At 37.5% G+C, this 17,870-nt stretch overlaps 1 protein-coding gene across 2 annotated transcripts in view; it reads right to left on the minus strand.

The window, feature by feature from the left end:
* Nucleotides 1-17,870, minus strand: part of EXOC4 (exocyst complex component 4) — a 778,194-nt gene that overhangs the window by 117,822 nt on the left and 642,502 nt on the right. For both annotated transcript variants that reach the window (XM_037019539.2, XM_073238446.1), the window contains exon 13: nucleotides 17,533-17,688. In XM_037019539.2, the coding sequence (XP_036875434.2) occupies nucleotides 17,533-17,688 (156 nt within the window). The remainder of the gene's footprint in view (nucleotides 1-17,532; nucleotides 17,689-17,870) is intronic.

Below are 17,870 nucleotides of genomic sequence, written 5' to 3' on the forward strand. Positions count from 1 at the left end.
TTTGTCTCTTATGACTTTCTTTGTTTTGAAGTCTAATTTGTCTGATACAAGTACTGCAACTCCTGCTTTTTTCTCCCTGTTGTTTGCATGAAATATCTTTTTCCATCCCTTTACTTTCACTCTGTGCATGTCTTTGGGTTTGAAGTGTATCTCTTGTAGGCAGCATATAGATGGGTCTTGTTTTTTTTCCATTCTATTACTCTGTGTCTTTTGATTGGTGCATTCAAACCATTTACATTTAGGGTGATTATCGATAGGTATGTACTTATTGCCATTGCAGGCTTTAGATTTGTGGTTACCAAAGGTTCAAGGGTAATTCCCTTACTAGCTAAAGTCTAATTTAACTCACTTCATATACTATTACAAACACAACCTAAAGGTTCTTTATTTTTCCTCTTTTTTCTTCCTCCTCCATTCTTTATATGTTAGGTATCATATTCTGTACTCTTTGTCTATCCCTTGATTGACTTTGAGGGTAGTTGATTTGATTTTGTATCTGCTTAGTAATTAATTGTTCTACTTTGCTGTGGTTTTATTTCCCCTAGTGACATCTACTTAGCCTTAGGAATACTTCCATCTACAGTAGTCTCTCCAAAATGCACTGTAGAGTTGCTTTGTGGGAGGTGAATTCTCTCAGCTTTTGCTCATCTGAAAATTGTTTAATCCCTCCCTCTAACTTAAATGATAACCTTACTGGGTAGGGTATTCTTGGTTCATGGCCCTTTGCTTCATTGCATTAAATATATCTTGCCTCTCCTTTCTGGTCTGTAAGGTTTCTGTTGAGAAATCTGATGATAACCTGATGGGTTTTCCTTTGTATGTGATCTTTTTTCTCTCTCTAGCTGTTTTTCAAAGTCTGTCTTTATCCTTGATCTTTTGCCATTTTAATTATTATGTCTTGATGTTGTCTTCCTTGGGTCCCTTGTGTTGGGAGATCTGTGCACCTTGATCTGTGCATCTGGCCATTTGTGGAGGATGGGGATCTTTTTTCTCTCTCTAGCTGTTTCAAATGGCTTGAGAGACTATCTTCTTTCCCAGATTGAAGTTTTCAGTAATTACCTCCTCAATAACACTTTCTACCCATGTGCATGTTTATGATTTTTATTTTAAACTCTCTTTCAGGAAAATTAGTGAGTTCAGTTTTATTTGGCCCCTTTTCTGGGGTTTGTGAGATTTTGGTCTGAACCATGTTCCTTTGACATTTCATAATTCTATGTGGTGCCCTCTAGTGCCCAGAAGTCTAGTCTCTGGAGCTGCTCAGCCCCTAGAATGAGGTTGTGGGTCATAGGGGAGAGGCGCTGGTGCCTGGCGGGAGGAATGAGCTGTTTCCTGATTCCCGGCTGTAGTGTCTCTAGTATCAGAGCCAGTGGGCCGAGCACACAGTTGTAAGCCTCTGTGCTTGGCATTTCTAGCTGTTGTAGGCGGGGCCTCCCTGTGGCTGGCCTGACACCAGCACAGTGACTGCCCATTCTCAAACCGGTGCCAGCAGGCCAGAAGGAAGGTGCAGCAGGCTGTGTGTCACAGTGGGGTGGCTTCAGAGCTGAGTAGGCAGCCAGGGTAATGGAGCGCCTGAAGCTCCTCAAAGTCCCCACCCTGCTGGGCAGAGTGCACCCAGACAACCTTGTTCACCTGTCCCTCCTCTGGAGCAGCAAGTTCCATGCAATCCCTGCCCCTTCAGCAGTCCTCTTGCTGCTCGGAAGCCTCTCAGACCGCCTGTCTTTCCTTTGTCCCAGAGTGGCCAGATGTGGATCCCCATCCTCCACAAATGGCCAGAATCTCAGTCTCTCAAGCACTCTGCCTGTTCCAGCTCCCCAACCCCACGAACCTCCAGAGTACCACACAAAGTAGGTTTGTGCTCCAAAGACCTCCAGGGCTGGGTGTTCAGCAGTCTTAGGTTTCCACCCCCTCCCTGCTCCATTTCTCTTCCTCCTGCCAGTGAGCTGAGGTGGGGGAAGGGCTTAGGTCCTGCCAGATCAAGGCTTTTGTACATTACCCTGTTTCGTGAGGTCTGCTCTGTTCGTGAGGTCTGCATGCAGTCTGGTGCAGCCTTCTTTCCTGTAGCTGTTTTAGGGCTAGTTGTATTAACTATATTTTCACACTATATGTGGTTTTGGAAGGAATTCTCTGTCTCACCTCTCATGCCGCCATCTTGAATCCCCAGATTTCCCTATTTTGGTTATTCATATATGATTCCTACTCATATAACAGAATTAGACAATATGTTGTTTTTTGTCACTGGCTTCTGTCATTGAACATTTTGAGGTTCATCCATGTTCAACTATATAGTAGTACTTAATTTCTTTTATGACCAAAAGATATGCCATTGTATGGATATGCCACATTTTGTTTATCCTTTACCAGTTGATGGACATCAGGGTTGTTTCCATTTCTTTGTTATTGGATATTGCTGCTGTGAACATTCACATAAATTTTTCTGTGGATATTTTTATTTCTCTTGGGCTTATATACTTAGGCATGGAATTGCTGGGTCGTATGGTAACTCTGTCTTTAACCTTTTGAGGAAATGCCAAACTATTTTCCAAAATGGCTGCACATTTTACATTTTCACCAGGAGTATATGAGGTTCTAATTTCACCCCATCCTAGCCAAAAATTATTATTATGTTTTTAAATATTACAGTATCCCAATGGATACAAAGTAGTATAGATCTCATTGTGGCTTTGATTTGCATTTTCTTGATGGCTAATGATATTGAGCATTGTGTTTAGTGACCATTTGTATATCTTTAGAGAAACATCAATTCCCATCTTTTTTCTTTTTCTTGAGTTGCCTATTCTTTAGCATATATGTGCTAGGAATTCACCATTACCTGTGTCCTGTCCTAGATCCTGTGATGGGTTCAAAGCCCACTGCAATGATTTAATACTTTGCTAATATGCCATGACTCAGAGTTTGAATATAGTGTGCTAAAATCTTCCTGTGACTGTGTTCCTTGATTGGATCTTTAAGGATGGCAAATATTTATGATGCATTTTATAGAGAAACTGATGCACAAAGAGAAAGATGTACTCACTTGCATACTGTAGCAAAGGTGGGAACAGAGCTACTTTATGGCCTTAGTTTACAGGACACACTGGTCCCACACGAGGTAGTAGTTTTAGCATTTTGCTTTACCCAGGGACTCAAAGAAGCAACCCCCCCCTCCCAGACAATGCAATCACACTTTAGAAATGCTGAAATCCCTTGCTGTTTGTGAGGCTTCCTGGGAATGAAAACAGCTACCTGCCCCCAACTCTCACATTGTTAATGTGAACATATAATAGAAAGGAAAAGATAAAGGCAGGCTAATGAAAGTATTTGTAGACAATCATGATCATCCTCAAACACTTTGATACGTTTTGAAATCATTTTGATATGACAGTGCAAGGACTGTCCCACCACCAAATGTCCACATTAATATTATATTAAAGATAAGGAATAAAGTCTCCAATGCATATGTCTGAAATTCATTTACCACCATTCTGCCTTTTCACCATAAAGTTTTCTTTCCAATTGTGCCTAACGTGATGACTAACTGAAACCATCAATGAGATGGGGAGAGAAAAAGAGGGGGGGACAAAGGGAGGTGGACGCAAAACTCTTTGTTACAGAAGAATGTTAGTTAATAAATATTTCAGACAAAGTTCATTGATGGATGCTAAAACTATTGGCTGAAAGGTTGTTGGAGAACAGAAATATCACATGGTCTCAAGGTATCACCCTACAGGTTACAGAAGGAAAGAAATGCACAATGGGAGTCACCACCCTAACCAAATGGTCCAGCCTGGCATTGCCAGAGCAGCATAGCCAGACTATACGTGAAGCAGTGGGAGGCACAAAGCATCACCTACGTGGTGTTCTCCAATGTTCAGTTTGGCTGTAATCATGAAGAAACTGTTAGATAAATTCAGATCTCTACTTGATAACTGGCCTGGACTCTTCCATGTCATGAAAAGTAGGAGTTGATGAGACTGTTGCAGATTATTAGAAACTAAAGAGACATAATGTCATGTATGAATCTTGATTGGATCCTGGATTTAAAAAAATTCACATGATATTTTTTGGGGGGTAATTGTAGAATTAAGACAATGGATTGTATGTTGGATAAACTTGGACTGAAGGTTGATTTTGTTATGTGTGCTGTGTGGGGAAATAATGGCTCTTCAAAGATGTCTATACCTACTTTCAGGAACCTGTGAGTATGCTACTTTACATGGCTATAGGGACTTTGCAGATGTGATTAAGGTTAAGGACCTTGAGATGGGGAAATTATCCTGGAATATCGGGGTGGACCAAATCTAATCATAGGAGTCCTTAAAGTGGAGAATTCATGTGATGATGAGTAAAAGATCAGAGAGGTTATGCTGCTGCCTTTGGAGACGGAAGAAGGAGACCACAGACCAAGGAATGAGATTGGCTTCTGGAAGCTGGGAAGGCAAGGAAATGGATTCTCCCCTAGAGCTTCCCAAAAAGAATGTGGCCCTGCCCCTGCAGATATCTTGATTTTAGCTCAATGAGACCTGGGTTGGACTTTGACCTACAGAACTGTAAGAAGATGAATCTGTGTGATTTTAATAAGCCACTAAGTGTGTGGTAATTTGTTATGGCAGCAACATGAAATGAATACTTACGGTAATGATGTGGGTGTGTAGTAAAATGCCCTTGTTCAAGGGATATGCATGTTCAAGGGTTTAAGAGTAAAGAATCATGACATCTTAAGCTTACTTTTGGATGGCTTGATAAAAGGGAAGTGAATGTATACATTTAGAGAAAGAACAGAGTGGGTGTGGCAGATGTTAACAGTAAGTTTAAGTCAGGGTGTATATACATTCCTTGGACAGTTATTTCAACTCTCATGTGGGCTTAAATTTTTCAAACAAGAACAACTTAGGTTCAGGGAAAAAATAAGAATTGAGAAGTAGACAGTTGTGCTTTTCACAATCAGTATCTCCCCGACTCCTGCCCAAAATACTTCCCAAAACAGTCATCTCCTAGGATTGCTGCCTAGATGGATCCCTTGAAAGTGATCTATAAATTTCTTCCCAGCATGCTGACTTTCTGGAAATGAAGGTTTTATACAAGGTATAACCTAACATGTATGATGAGAATTTAATGTGCCAAATTAAAAACTTGAGCAGTATTACTAAAGCAATCAGAATTCTTGTACACTGTTTCTGCCATTCTCATTTCAGATCCAGAGAGATAAAATTTAGAATGACAGCCAGTTATGTTTTGACATGTTTAATCCACATAGGCATACAATACATAATTTCTTCTGTCAGCCCATCTTTCTGTCCTTGTATAAGAATTCTGGGGTGGCTTATGTGCTGTGTTCTTATGGATAAGCAGAGAAAAACTATTAGGCTCAAATAAATCTGTTCCAGGAAAAAAAAAAAAAGGCTGGAGCTACCAAGGCAATGGCAGGCCAAGGGCCTGGGGACTAAACTGCGACACCATTCTGCTTAAGTCATTTCCACCTCTATGCTTTCTAAAAGAAAGACAAAAACAACACCCACTTTTATCAGAGAGCGTACAGAGCCTGCTCATAGCAAAACATGAGGGTTCAAATAGTGAGTCTTTAATGAGAGGTCAAGATTTTAATTACAGGTCATCATAAGCAAATGTGTGATAAGACCAAATACATTATTATGGGAGGTTCATTATGTGAAAAAAAACCCCACACATGCAAAACACTGTTCCTATTTGACTCAGAACTGCATTAAGTCATACAATAAGAAATTCTCTAGGTTTTCTCTATAAATGAGTTTTAATCTAAGTTACTACTTTTCTTCCCTGGCAGCAAAGCTTTTGTCCCTTGGCCTGCATTACTAACAGTATATGCTATACATTACATGGCTCTTATATTTCTGACTCATTTATAATAGTTTATGTAAAATTATAGCTCAGATTGTAGGTAAGCAGTTTAGTGTTTGCACCCTGCTGTCATCTAAAACATATTTCCCCAAACTCATATGCTGAGGCCCTGAACCCCAAAGTGATGGTATTTAGAGATGGAATCTTTGGGAGTAAGTCAGGTGGAACCCTCATGATGGAATTAATACCCTTTAATATGAGATCTCTCTTTCTCTGACATGTGAGGACACAGCAAGAAAATGGGTCTCTGCTAGCCAGGAGGTGAGCCCTCATAAGGAACTGAACTGGCTGGTACCTTGATCTTGGACTGCCTGGCCTCTAGGGCTGTGGGGAATTTATTTCTGTTGCTTAAGCCACCCTATCTATGGTATTTTGTTATTGTAGCATGAGCAGATGAATACACATCCTATATGCTAAGATTCCTTCTATGCTATCAATTCTCTTATTTAACTGCATATATCAAGTAGTACATGAGTACAGACATTCATTGAACAAGCACTTACTGAGCAACTACTGGGTGACTCCAGGCCTGCCATTTAACACTGAAATTCTAGAGCAACACTAGCTAAGTGCTCTGGTCATTAACCATACAACTTTGGTATCAGTATCGAATACTTATTTGATCTAGGAACTTGGTTTCAAAAGCCTTTACAGGCACCCTCTGCTTTTATGGCATTAGTTTTCTAGAAAATAAGAATCATTAAAGAATTGGCCAAATTTTCTTATAAAAGCAGCTTTGTAATTGAAGGTTGTGATTCTGAGACATCAAATAAATGATGAATGTTTGCAAAAAATATGCAATAAGTGTAAACATACTAAAACTGGAACCCTCAGTAGTAGCTAAAACATATTGAAATTTATTCAAAATGCTGCATAATAGACAGAATGCACTAGGCATACAGACTGATCAAACAAAGGGCTCCAACCTAAGATAAAAATATACAACATAAAAACACAACTTTACTCAATATTAAATATGACCCAATATGCTACTTAAAACACACACACACACACACACACACATGCACGTGCTAGTCTGTAAGTTCTAGAATCAAAAGCAGTCATTTATCGATGAGGGATTGAGGAGCAGAGGAGCGCGGAGACCTGGCTGGAGACTCAGGGAGAATCAGGGGCAGGGTGAGGCAGGAACCCCAGGCCTCAGTCTCGGGGTATTCCCCCACATTCTGTACCCATCTTTTCTGTACCAAGCAGATGAAAACACTGGTTTTTTAGTGGGTGAAGTCTGAAAAATTCCATGAAAGTTGATACTAGGTAACAAGAAGCAAAGAGCTCATTGTGCAGCGGCACATTATTTACAGGCTGACGGCACCTTCTCAGAGTTTGGACACAGACTCAACTTGCGATAAAGCTGCCAGTTAGTCTGGAACCTGCATGCATCTTTCTTTAGCCAAGCCACTAAAGGAAGCCTGGCTCCCACGTGTCCTTTGTAGGATGTTGTCAAACAATACTGGATATAAACAGTAAGGTATAAGTGTTTTTCTGGAGGTACTGGGACTTCCACAGGTAGGCATTTTTTTTCTCTGCCAGGAGTCACTAGAAGTTATGCATCTATAAGTTATGCATCTATACAAATAGCAACAGCTTTCCATAAGAGAACATTTCCATAAAGAACAGCTTCAAAACAGATTATTGATATACAGGATTAAAATGACCAATAATTACTTATTATATGTTGAACATGTACTGCAGTTTTTCAACTTCCAAGAATGATTACGAATTTAAAAGTCAAAATTTATAAAGCATTGAACCTATTCATCTGAGTATTCCAGCTTATTGACCATTTTGGTTATTTCTCATATTGGCATCCAGTTTTGTTTTGAAGAATCTAAATCCATTCTGAGCAGAGATACTCAACAGCTGATCTCAAGCAAAGGCAGTAATTCCCAAACTAAGGAACTAAGTGTCTTGTCTTCAAGGCAGCAATCTGGGAACAGAGATGGGGAAGGAACTGAGAAATGGGTGGGGGCTTAGAAGGAAGACCAAGAAAGAGATGAGACTCTTTGGAGCAGAGTGAGACAGTACAGAGCAGAGTTAAGTGCTCTGCAAAAAACTGGCAGAAAGTGAAGATGGCTTAAGATTATGATTTTTTTTCTCAGGGATAAAAGAAATGTTAGAATGACATTTAGTGTATTAGTGGGGAACTGGTGGACTGGCAGTGAGTGGTAATGGGTTTGAATATGTGTGGCCAATATTTTTAAGTAAATAAAAAGTTAAAACCTAAGTAATAATTACTTGTGGTTAAATAACCTCTAATGATGAACAGTGATGCCCTGTCCCAAGGCTCCCCATTCTGAGTCTTGTGCCCCAGAGAGAAGCATCTACAACTTAAAAAAAAAATCCAAAAAACTATTTGTGGTGAATTCTTCCAGTGGTTTAAACTATCTCTCTATGTGATCTGTGGAAGCTGCTACCTGTTGATGTATTAATTTCAGACATTTTATTCTGGCCTCCTGCTCAGTGGATAGGTGAAGAATTGGCTTACTTCCTACCCACTTCCCACCTTCAACTATACCCATGTCCCCTTCCTGATGTAATTATTATTTTTCATTTTTTTACTGATCTCCTTTTAATATATTTACACAACTCTTCACCTCTAGTCGTAGCACTCACCACACTATAAGCTTCTCATTTGTTTAACTCCCTCCATACTGCGAGTTCCTGACCCAGGGGGGAAGGAGGAAGGACACAGAGGGGGAGAGGGTTTCAGGGAAGAGAGATAGGGGAGCTGATGTCTGATCTGTAGCTTGGAACCCGCCCTGGACAGGTACAGAGGCCGGGTGGCTGAGCAGAGGGTGTTCCAGGAAGAGGAATGGGCACGGCAAACACTGGGGACTAGGAATCAGGAAAAATGTAACAGGGCAAGACAGAGGGCACGAGAAGGCAAGTGGTCCTTTGTCATCTGGCAGGGAGGTATAGGCCTGCAGAGAGCAGCCATCAATGGATACAGAGCTGGGGGAGACACGAGTGGGCACAGGCCACTTCAGTGGGCATTTGACACTCTCACTGCCTTAGGAACACTGCTTCCAGCTCTGGCCAGGTGAGGTGACAGGTATCGCACTGGTTAGGACATCATTCTCAGCTCTTTCTGAAGGCCTTTCTGAAGGGCTGTGTGGGACTATGTTAGAGGGATTGATTTTTTTTGTTCTTTATTGAGGACTCCAAACGAGAGAGAGAGGAATCGTATTAAATGTCCATCTAAGTAAAAAAAGGTAATCCCATGATGTGAAATTCAACAAAATATAAAAATGTAGAAAACACTAAAATTTAATGATACTAACAGATAATTATAATCCTCAAATAATTGTCTAAATAGATGAGCATTTATGCAATGGACAGGGAAGATTTTAAGGTTTTTCCACTTACTGTCAATCTTACACTAACAGGAGTCATATCATTTTAATATAATAACAAAGTAGCTAACTCAATCATCTTGAACATTAATTGATATGTTTTTAGCTGAGTTTCCAGTTAATTACCTGTCTTTTTGTTTAATTTTGAGATTTAAGTCTGCTTCTCATCCAGCCTTGCCTGGCAGTGTCCTACATCCGTCTATGACCTTCGTCTTGTTTAATCGAGGGGAAAAAAAATTTTAGCAAAGCATTTTCTACTCTATACTTCTTTAATATATTCATGTTTCCTGATTCATCTTTTATAATTATAGTTTTAAAGTCATGTTAAGCCTGCAGAGATCGTGAAATACATGTCTCCATGACAGTGAACATTTTGTTCAAGCTAGCCAGTCTTTTTTCTCAGCACCAGATCTTCTACTTACTTATTCCTTCAAATTTATCTAAAGGTTCTTCAATAGCTGTAGTTATGGGCAACCTTTTAACAGCTGTTGCTTATGTTGTTTTGAAAACCTTTGAAACTGCCAAGAAGAATTTTTCTGAGCATCACTTATGCTCTAACTTTATTCATGTTATATTTCTATCTAAATACGTTTGTAGGCCTACTAGATTTCTGCTGCTCTGGACTGTCCACTCTGTGAAGAAACTGAAGAAGTAGAAGGCCCACCAAAGGCAAAAACAGACCAAATGAAACAGATTACTGTTTTAACGGTGACGTTCAGGACGAGAACTCAGGCCTGTGAGCTTCCAAATGGAATGTGTTACTATATATGTAACTCCTAGGGAGGCCACTGACAGCATTTTCCTTACATTTTAATTCTTTTTCAATGGAAGACTAGGTGATTCTTCTTATTTTAAAATTCAGTTTCATTCATTCAACCGTTATTTAGGATCTGTGATGAACGATTAGGGTTCCATGGAAGGAAGGTAAGAAGTCAAACCTTCTTTCTGCTTTTACTCTGACTCCTATTTAAATACTAACTTTTAATATGGAACTCATGCCATGTAAAGTCTTATAAGAAAGTATTTTGCTGTTCTTTAATTATACTGAGTTCATAATTCCATAAAATGACAAAAAAGCAGTCTTAATAAGCATAGCAGTCATTTGATTCCCTAGACAAAATAAAAAGTTATTTTCTAAATAACTCAGTAACTTAAAATAGCTAAGCTTTCACCTGTCTTCCTTATTCAGGGCTGATTCACGTTCTATCTGAAATCTACATACTCTGTTTTATATCATTTTTATATTTTCATTTTCTCTGTTTCATCCCTTCTCTTTACAACAATGACTCTTTTTTTTTTTCTTTGATTAGGAAAATATCAAGCTCAGAGGAAAGAGACAACAATTCCTGGTTTTCATGTATTATCCCCTGCCAGCTCCCAAATACCTGGCTATTCTGTTACCAATCTGGTCCTGGAATGGAGAGAGCCCACAATGAATACCAATACTGACAGACTACCTCTAGAGTAAAAGCAATTATATGAAGTCCGTGGCATAGCATAAAATGATTGGAATGTCAGTCAAGATTATGACTATCAATGAAAATGAAGGAACAACTCAAATGTCCAAAAATACAAGTTCCAGATCCATTTTTAAGCTGGCTGACCACAGTGTGACAGCTCTGGGAGCCGCATTACCTGTGCTCAATTCCAGCTCTGTCACTCCGTGACTGTGAGTCTGGGGACGTTTCTTAATTTCTCTCTACCTCAGTTTCCTCATATGTCGAAGGGGGATAATAATACCTGAAAACTCACAGTGGCTGCACAGAGCTGGGTACCACCAACTCAGATTGTTGTGGTTGTTAAAATAGATTACATAATCTTTCCAGAAACTTAATTCTCTATCAGTCATCCTTCTGTCTGCTAGAGTTCAAGACTAATTCATAGGTTTTATGTATTCTTCACCATTTATCACCTGATAACTCTGGTCCTGGTCACACCAATCACGCCTGCCCACATTAGGATTCTCAAATCTGGCTCTAGAGAAATGATTTGTATTCTTCGAAATTCTGGGGCCCTGAGTGAAACGGGGGTACGAGATTTTCTGGGACAGTGTTTCTCATATATATGGTCTCCCCAACTCCTAGACAACCCCTTCCCACCATCTTTATTTCTCCCAACACCTTACCCTTTCTGTTAATTATATCTCCAGAAAGCAGGATTGCTTTTATCAGTAGATAGGCCAAGGATAAATATATACATATATTTGACAGGTGCAAAGACAATGGGCTAGAAAGCCTGCTTTCAGCTTCTTTGGGAACAAAAGGATATTTGCTTCTTTTTTTTTTTTTCTCTATTAAAGCCCTGGCTTGACCTATCTTTTTTCCCCCCTCTATTCAAAGTTAGGCCTGGAAATAATACCTTTTTTTTTTAGTTAAAATACAAGAATAGGAAAGGGTCTCATTTAGTAGTGAAGGGAACATAACCTTTATTCAATGCAAAGGGCACTGGATTCTATATTCATTTGTGAGCCAAACAGCACTCCGAGCTTTAAAAACTAATTATAGGAGGAGAATGTGCCTCCAGTCTTTCTGGCTCCTGCCATGCTCTATGGTACTCTGATGTGCTAAATCAAGGCGCTTTGTCAACTCTACCACATTGGAATATCAATGAAGTGTTTTCTCGCCTACCTACCTTTGCTTTCAATTTACAACTGGGGTAGGGAATATGACAGATGAAGAGGAAAGAATCAATCACATACAAAACAAAATAGAACTAAAAAATTATTTATTTTTCCTCTGTTAAGCAAATATAATTTGCTTTCAAATCATGTCTACATGCAACAACATGGACAAAAAGCTTTCAGGTATAATGATCTGCAAAATAAATCAGATACTATGATTAAATTGATATAAAATTTGAGGACAGTCAAAAAATATGGTGGTGAAAGTCAGAATAGTGGTTACGCTGAGGGCAGGATTTCTGGGGTACTAGAAAATTTTGTTCTCCATTTTAATCTGGGAGATGGTTACATGGGTAAAATCACACATAACACTTAATTGGTTTATACACCTAAGATTACACTTTATTTCTTGTACATTACAATTCACCAAACATTAAAAAAAATGTACCATTTTTTTGTCTTCAAATTTAAGATACAATTCCAGGAGCAAAACAAGAGAAAAATATAAAAAAAAGCCAGGCGTTTAATTCTAGATCACCTAAATCAGAAGCACGAGGTGATATATTAGGAGGTCTGTCTCTTTGCATCAGAATTCTCTTTTTTGGAATAGGGCTAGAAACCCTTCCCTTTAATTCTAAGCTATTGGAGATAACTAATAAAACTGATCGAAAATCTCCTTTATCAGCATAAAATACCATTAAGAAGTTATGTAATAATATAAGATGGAGAACAACAAGAAGAAGACTTATATTCATTTAAAGTAACCTGAAAAGTTGGGAAAAATAGTTTAGCCCTGAGAAGTTGCTGCTAATATAATTATTCATGATATAAATATGATTAGATGAGTGCATTTAAAGAGAAGAGTGGGAATATGCTTACAGACTGCCTAAGTATCTGGCAGCAGGAAAATGTGATGAAAATACTAGGAAAGAGTAAATAAAGCTTGGTGGCCTGACCTCTGTCCTCAGATCAATGTGATTATTCCTACCTGGGGTGCCAGTTAATCAATGTCTCAATCATTCTTTACCTCTCTTGTTAAAAAAAAGCCATGAGGCTACTGTCTGATACTACTGCCATGGCCATGCAGTGTCCATTAAGGGGAAGTGGAGAGAACAGGAGCAGGAAATGAAAGTATTCAGAGTTTATTAATTTATTTCAGATACTGGGGACAAATATATTCATTAAAATAATGGTTTTAGAGAAAAACATCTCTATGACTTTGCTGTAAGGATTTCAAATAGGAAACAAATGTCCTATCTAAAAAAAAATTTTTTTTGACTTAATAAAATTTAAAAAGTCTGTTTGTTAGAAAACACCATTAAAAGAGTAAACAAGCAACTTGTAAAGTAGGAGAACACATTGCCTATCTATTTAAGAGAAGTTATATCCTGAACAGTAGGGAAAAGACAGATACCTAATGAAAAATGGGCAACAGATTTGAACAAGTATTTGAGGGGATATTCAAATGGTAAATAAATGCATTAAAGTACAACAGAAGGTGCTTATTTCATTAATCATGAAATGCATATTAAACCACAATGAGATACCTCTACAGAACTACTAGAAGACTAAAAAAGATGCAAAATGTCAAGTATATAAGAGATATGGAGCGATGCCGTGAGAGTGCAAACTCTTACTATCACTTTGGAAAACTGCTGGGCAGTGTACACCAAAACCGAACATATGCATACCCTATGACCCAGCAATTCTACTCCTAGAAATATACATGTATGATTAGCAAAAGACATACAGTAGAATATTCACAGCAGCACTGTTTGAAATAGTTCCAACCTAGAAACTACCCAGGTACCCATCAACAGAATGAATGTGTGTATACATATACATACACACACACATAATAAAATATTTTTTAAAAAACTGTGGTGTATTCACACAATGGAATATGAAACAGATGATAGAGTAATAAAGACCTATTCACAACAATATGGATTTATCTTGCGAACATAGTGCAAAACAAATTAAGCCAGTCACAGAAGAATACATAACTGCATGATTCCATTTATATGGAATCCCAAAAGAGATTAATCAATGTTTGTAAGTCAGAAAGGGTAACTTTTGGGGAGGCCAAGTAGTGACTAAAAGGAAGCATACAAGGGCTTATTGTTTCTATGTTCTGTTTCTTCATCTGGGTACTAGTTACACATGGACAGTATGGAAATTTACCAAACTATGTCTTTGATATATGCACTTACATAATATTTATTCAATAAAAAGTAAACTATAGGTAATGTAAGCAGAGAGATGGAAGCTTTAAGAATCATAAGGAAATGTTAGAAAACAAACATACCATAACAGAAATGAAAAATGCCTTTGATGGGCTTGTCAACAGATTGGGCATAATTTGTGGGATTGAAGAAATGTTAATAGAAACTTCTACAATTAAAATTCAAGGAGGAAATAAAAGCATGAAAAGACAAAAGAACTGTGGAACAATTATAAAAGGTGTAGTATATACAAAATGGGAACACCATAAGGACAAGAAACAAAAATAGGAACAGAATAGTTGAAGCAAGAATGGCTGAGAATCTCCCCAAATTAATGATAGAAATCCAAGCATAGACCCATGAAACTCAAGAGAACACCAAGCGTGAAAAACACCAAAAAAAAAAAAAATTCAAGTAGGCATATAATATTTAAACGGCACAAAATTAAAAACAAAGAAAAAGATCTTAAAAGAAGCTAGATCAGAACAACAATAAAAACCCCTCACCTATAGAAAAATAAGGATAAGAATCACATAGAATCTCTTCAAAAATTATGGAAGATTAGTGGAGTGAAATATTTAAAGTGTTGAAAGAATCACCAACCTAGAATTTTGTACCCTGCAAAGCCATTCTTGAAAAGTGAAAGAAAAATAAATACTTTCTCTGACAAACAAAACTTGAGGGAATTTTTCACCAGGACACCTGCCTTACAAGAAACATTAAGAGAAGTTCTTTAGGGAAAAGGAAAATGGTACAGGTCAGAAACTTGGACCTATGTTAAGAAAGAAAGAGTTTTTAAAAAGCAATAAATGAAAGAAAATAAGTACCAGTTTGTTCAAAATAATAATAGCAATGTAGAGACTGCAGCTTATAGATAAATGAAATGAATGTTATAAGGGCTGGCAGGAGGGAATTGGAAATACTTTGTTATAAGGTACTTGCAGCATTATTTGAAAGTGGACTCAGATTAGTTATAAATGTGTATTACAAACTCTAGAGTAACCACTAAAAAGAGCGGGCAAAAAAAAGGAGTATTTACATACCAAGAGAAGAGAAAAAGTGGAATCATAAAAAATACTCAATTAAAACCAAAAGGCTGAAAATCATGATCTATAAAAGAAGAAGAAAATCAATAAGCTGGACTTGATTAAAATTAAAAACTTCTGCTCTAAGAAAGATGCTGTGAAGAGATTAAAAAGACAAGGTACAAATTAGGAGAAAAATCTTTGCAAAACACATATCAGATAAAGGACTGGTATCCAAAACACACAAAGAACTCTTAAAACTCAACAGTAAGGAAACACACAACTTTGTTAAAAATGGGCAAAAGATCTTAATATATTTGCACCAAAAAATATGACAGGTATCAAGCATATGAGAAGATGCTCAATATCATGTCATTAGGGAAATACAAATTAAAGCAATGAGACATCGCTAAGCAACTATGAGAATGTACCAAATCCAAAACATTGACAACACCAAATGCTAGCAACTCAATGAGAGCAACTCTCATTTACTGCTCATAGGAATGCAAAACGGTACAGCGACTTTGGAAGGCAGTCTAGCAATATCTTACAGAACTAAATACACGCTTAACATACAATCTAGCAATCACACTCTTTGGTATTTACCCAAATGAGTTGAAAACTTACATCCACACAAAAACCTGTACATAAATGTTTACAGGAAGTTTTATTTCCAATTGCCAAAATGTGGAAGCAATCAAAGCATCCTTCAATAAGTGATGGATAAACTGTGGTACTTCCATACAAGGGAATATTATTCAGAGATGAAAAAAGATATTGAGCCACAATACACATGAAGGAAACTTAAGCACATATTGCTAAGCGAAAGCCAAGTTGGAAAGGCTACCTATTGTATGATTCCAATTATATGACATTCTGGAAAAGGCAAAATTATGGAGACAATTAAAAAAAAAAAAGAGTGGCTGCTAAGGGTTCATCAAGAGGAAGGTAGGGGGGACAAGAGATGCACAGAGGATTTTTAGAGCAGTGAAACTATTATTTTCAATGATACTGTAATTGTGGATACATTCATTATACATTTGTCAAAACCCACAGAAGGGACAACACAGAGGGAACCCTAATGTAAACTATAGACTTTAGTTAACAATAATCTATTGATATTAACTTACCAATTTAAAAAAATGTTATCACTCTAATGCAAGATGTTAAAAACAGAGGAAACTGGAGTGGGACAGTGGGTGAGGGGACATAAGGGAATTCTGTACCTTTTGCTCAATATTTTTAAATATTTAAAACTGCTCCCTCCAAAAACAAAGTCTGTTAACTAAAAAAAGTAAACTATAAACAGTTTCTTATATCAGTGTAACTACCTGACTAGTTTTTTCTGAGATAGTGTGAATAATAAGGAAAAATCAAACAGAAATGCTTTAGGTTAAGTTACAGGTGAATTTTTGAGTCTCATGACTTTGAAGAAGTTTTAAATGGCACTATAGTAAATTTTCATAATAAAATGCTAAAAAATAGCACTACATTGTTTGAATATGGTTAATGTTGTGAGCAATAAAAACCTATTTATACTTGCAACCCACATTCTGAGAAAGAGATGAAGCTCACAGGTCTATGATGAATTAAAAGTAAGGTATTGGCCATTACATTTTTTTATTCCTTTTCTGGTCTTTGCTTCTTTAAAGAGGTTTTAAATTTTTTACTATTTATTCATTTCACTTGGACAGGCAAAGGACAGTAAGGATAAATCTAAATAATGAGACAAATTTTTTCTACTTACACAGCTCTGAAAATGACAAAGGTGACAACATTTCACGGTGGCAAGGAAGCCAGGTGAAAATGAGTTACTTCATAAAATTAGGCCACATTTTCGTTGCTAGGTAAATAATTTAAATTGTACAAAGGTAAATGTTGAGTGATAAAGTTGAAAGAGAGACCTTACTTTTGTCTAAATAAGTAGAAAACAATCAGAATACAGAGCACGTGAACAGACATGGGAAGCACATGTGTATTTCTAGAAAGTTCAGCTAACAGTTCTATAAACTGAAAAACGTGCTCAGAACCACTGCAACATACTCTGAATAGGTAGGAGCTTTATATTATTGTATGTTTCCAAAGCATGACAGATAACAAAGTTAATATAACTTTGCTGAATAAAGGAATTGATGAATATGTTTCCCCTAAGAGGGGAGAATGACATACAAACTGAAAGATAGTAAACTTGATTTAACAATGCTCCAAATCTTATTCATATCAATCCCTTCCTTCTAAAGTTTTGAGCACAAGGCATACTTCTATGGGAAAAGAGGTGTGCTGGGATGAATATAAATCTGCTAAGTTAGTTCATTGCTACTTGATACTTAGAATTGGCAAAATTTCGTGGAAGAAAGTATCAGCTAAACAGACGTTTTCCTCCCATGTTCAGTACAACTTAGAAAATAGACCTTCACCTTATGAAGTCTTCTTCCTCGTCTCTCTTTGCCCTCAGCTGTTTCGGTTGAGCCATATTAATCCAGTTTGGTAGAGATTTCAAAAGCCTGCTGATATCATCGTCTTTTGCCCAAGATGCACTGATAACAAGTTTCTCTTCAGACTGGACAATACCCCTAAACACAATCAACAGAAAAGAGACATCTCAGTAAAATGCCTGGTATCCAGTTAGCATTTTTCACTTACTTTTGCTGCAGGAAAAAGGTACTACACCCATCTCTCTTATTAACGTAACCCGTTATCTGAGTTGGAAGCATGACATCCTTACCAGGTCGCATTACTGGGAAACATAATTTCT

This window comes from Manis javanica, chromosome 6, assembly GCF_040802235.1.
Source record: "Manis javanica isolate MJ-LG chromosome 6, MJ_LKY, whole genome shotgun sequence".
In the NCBI taxonomy this organism is placed as follows: domain Eukaryota; kingdom Metazoa; phylum Chordata; class Mammalia; order Pholidota; family Manidae; genus Manis; species Manis javanica.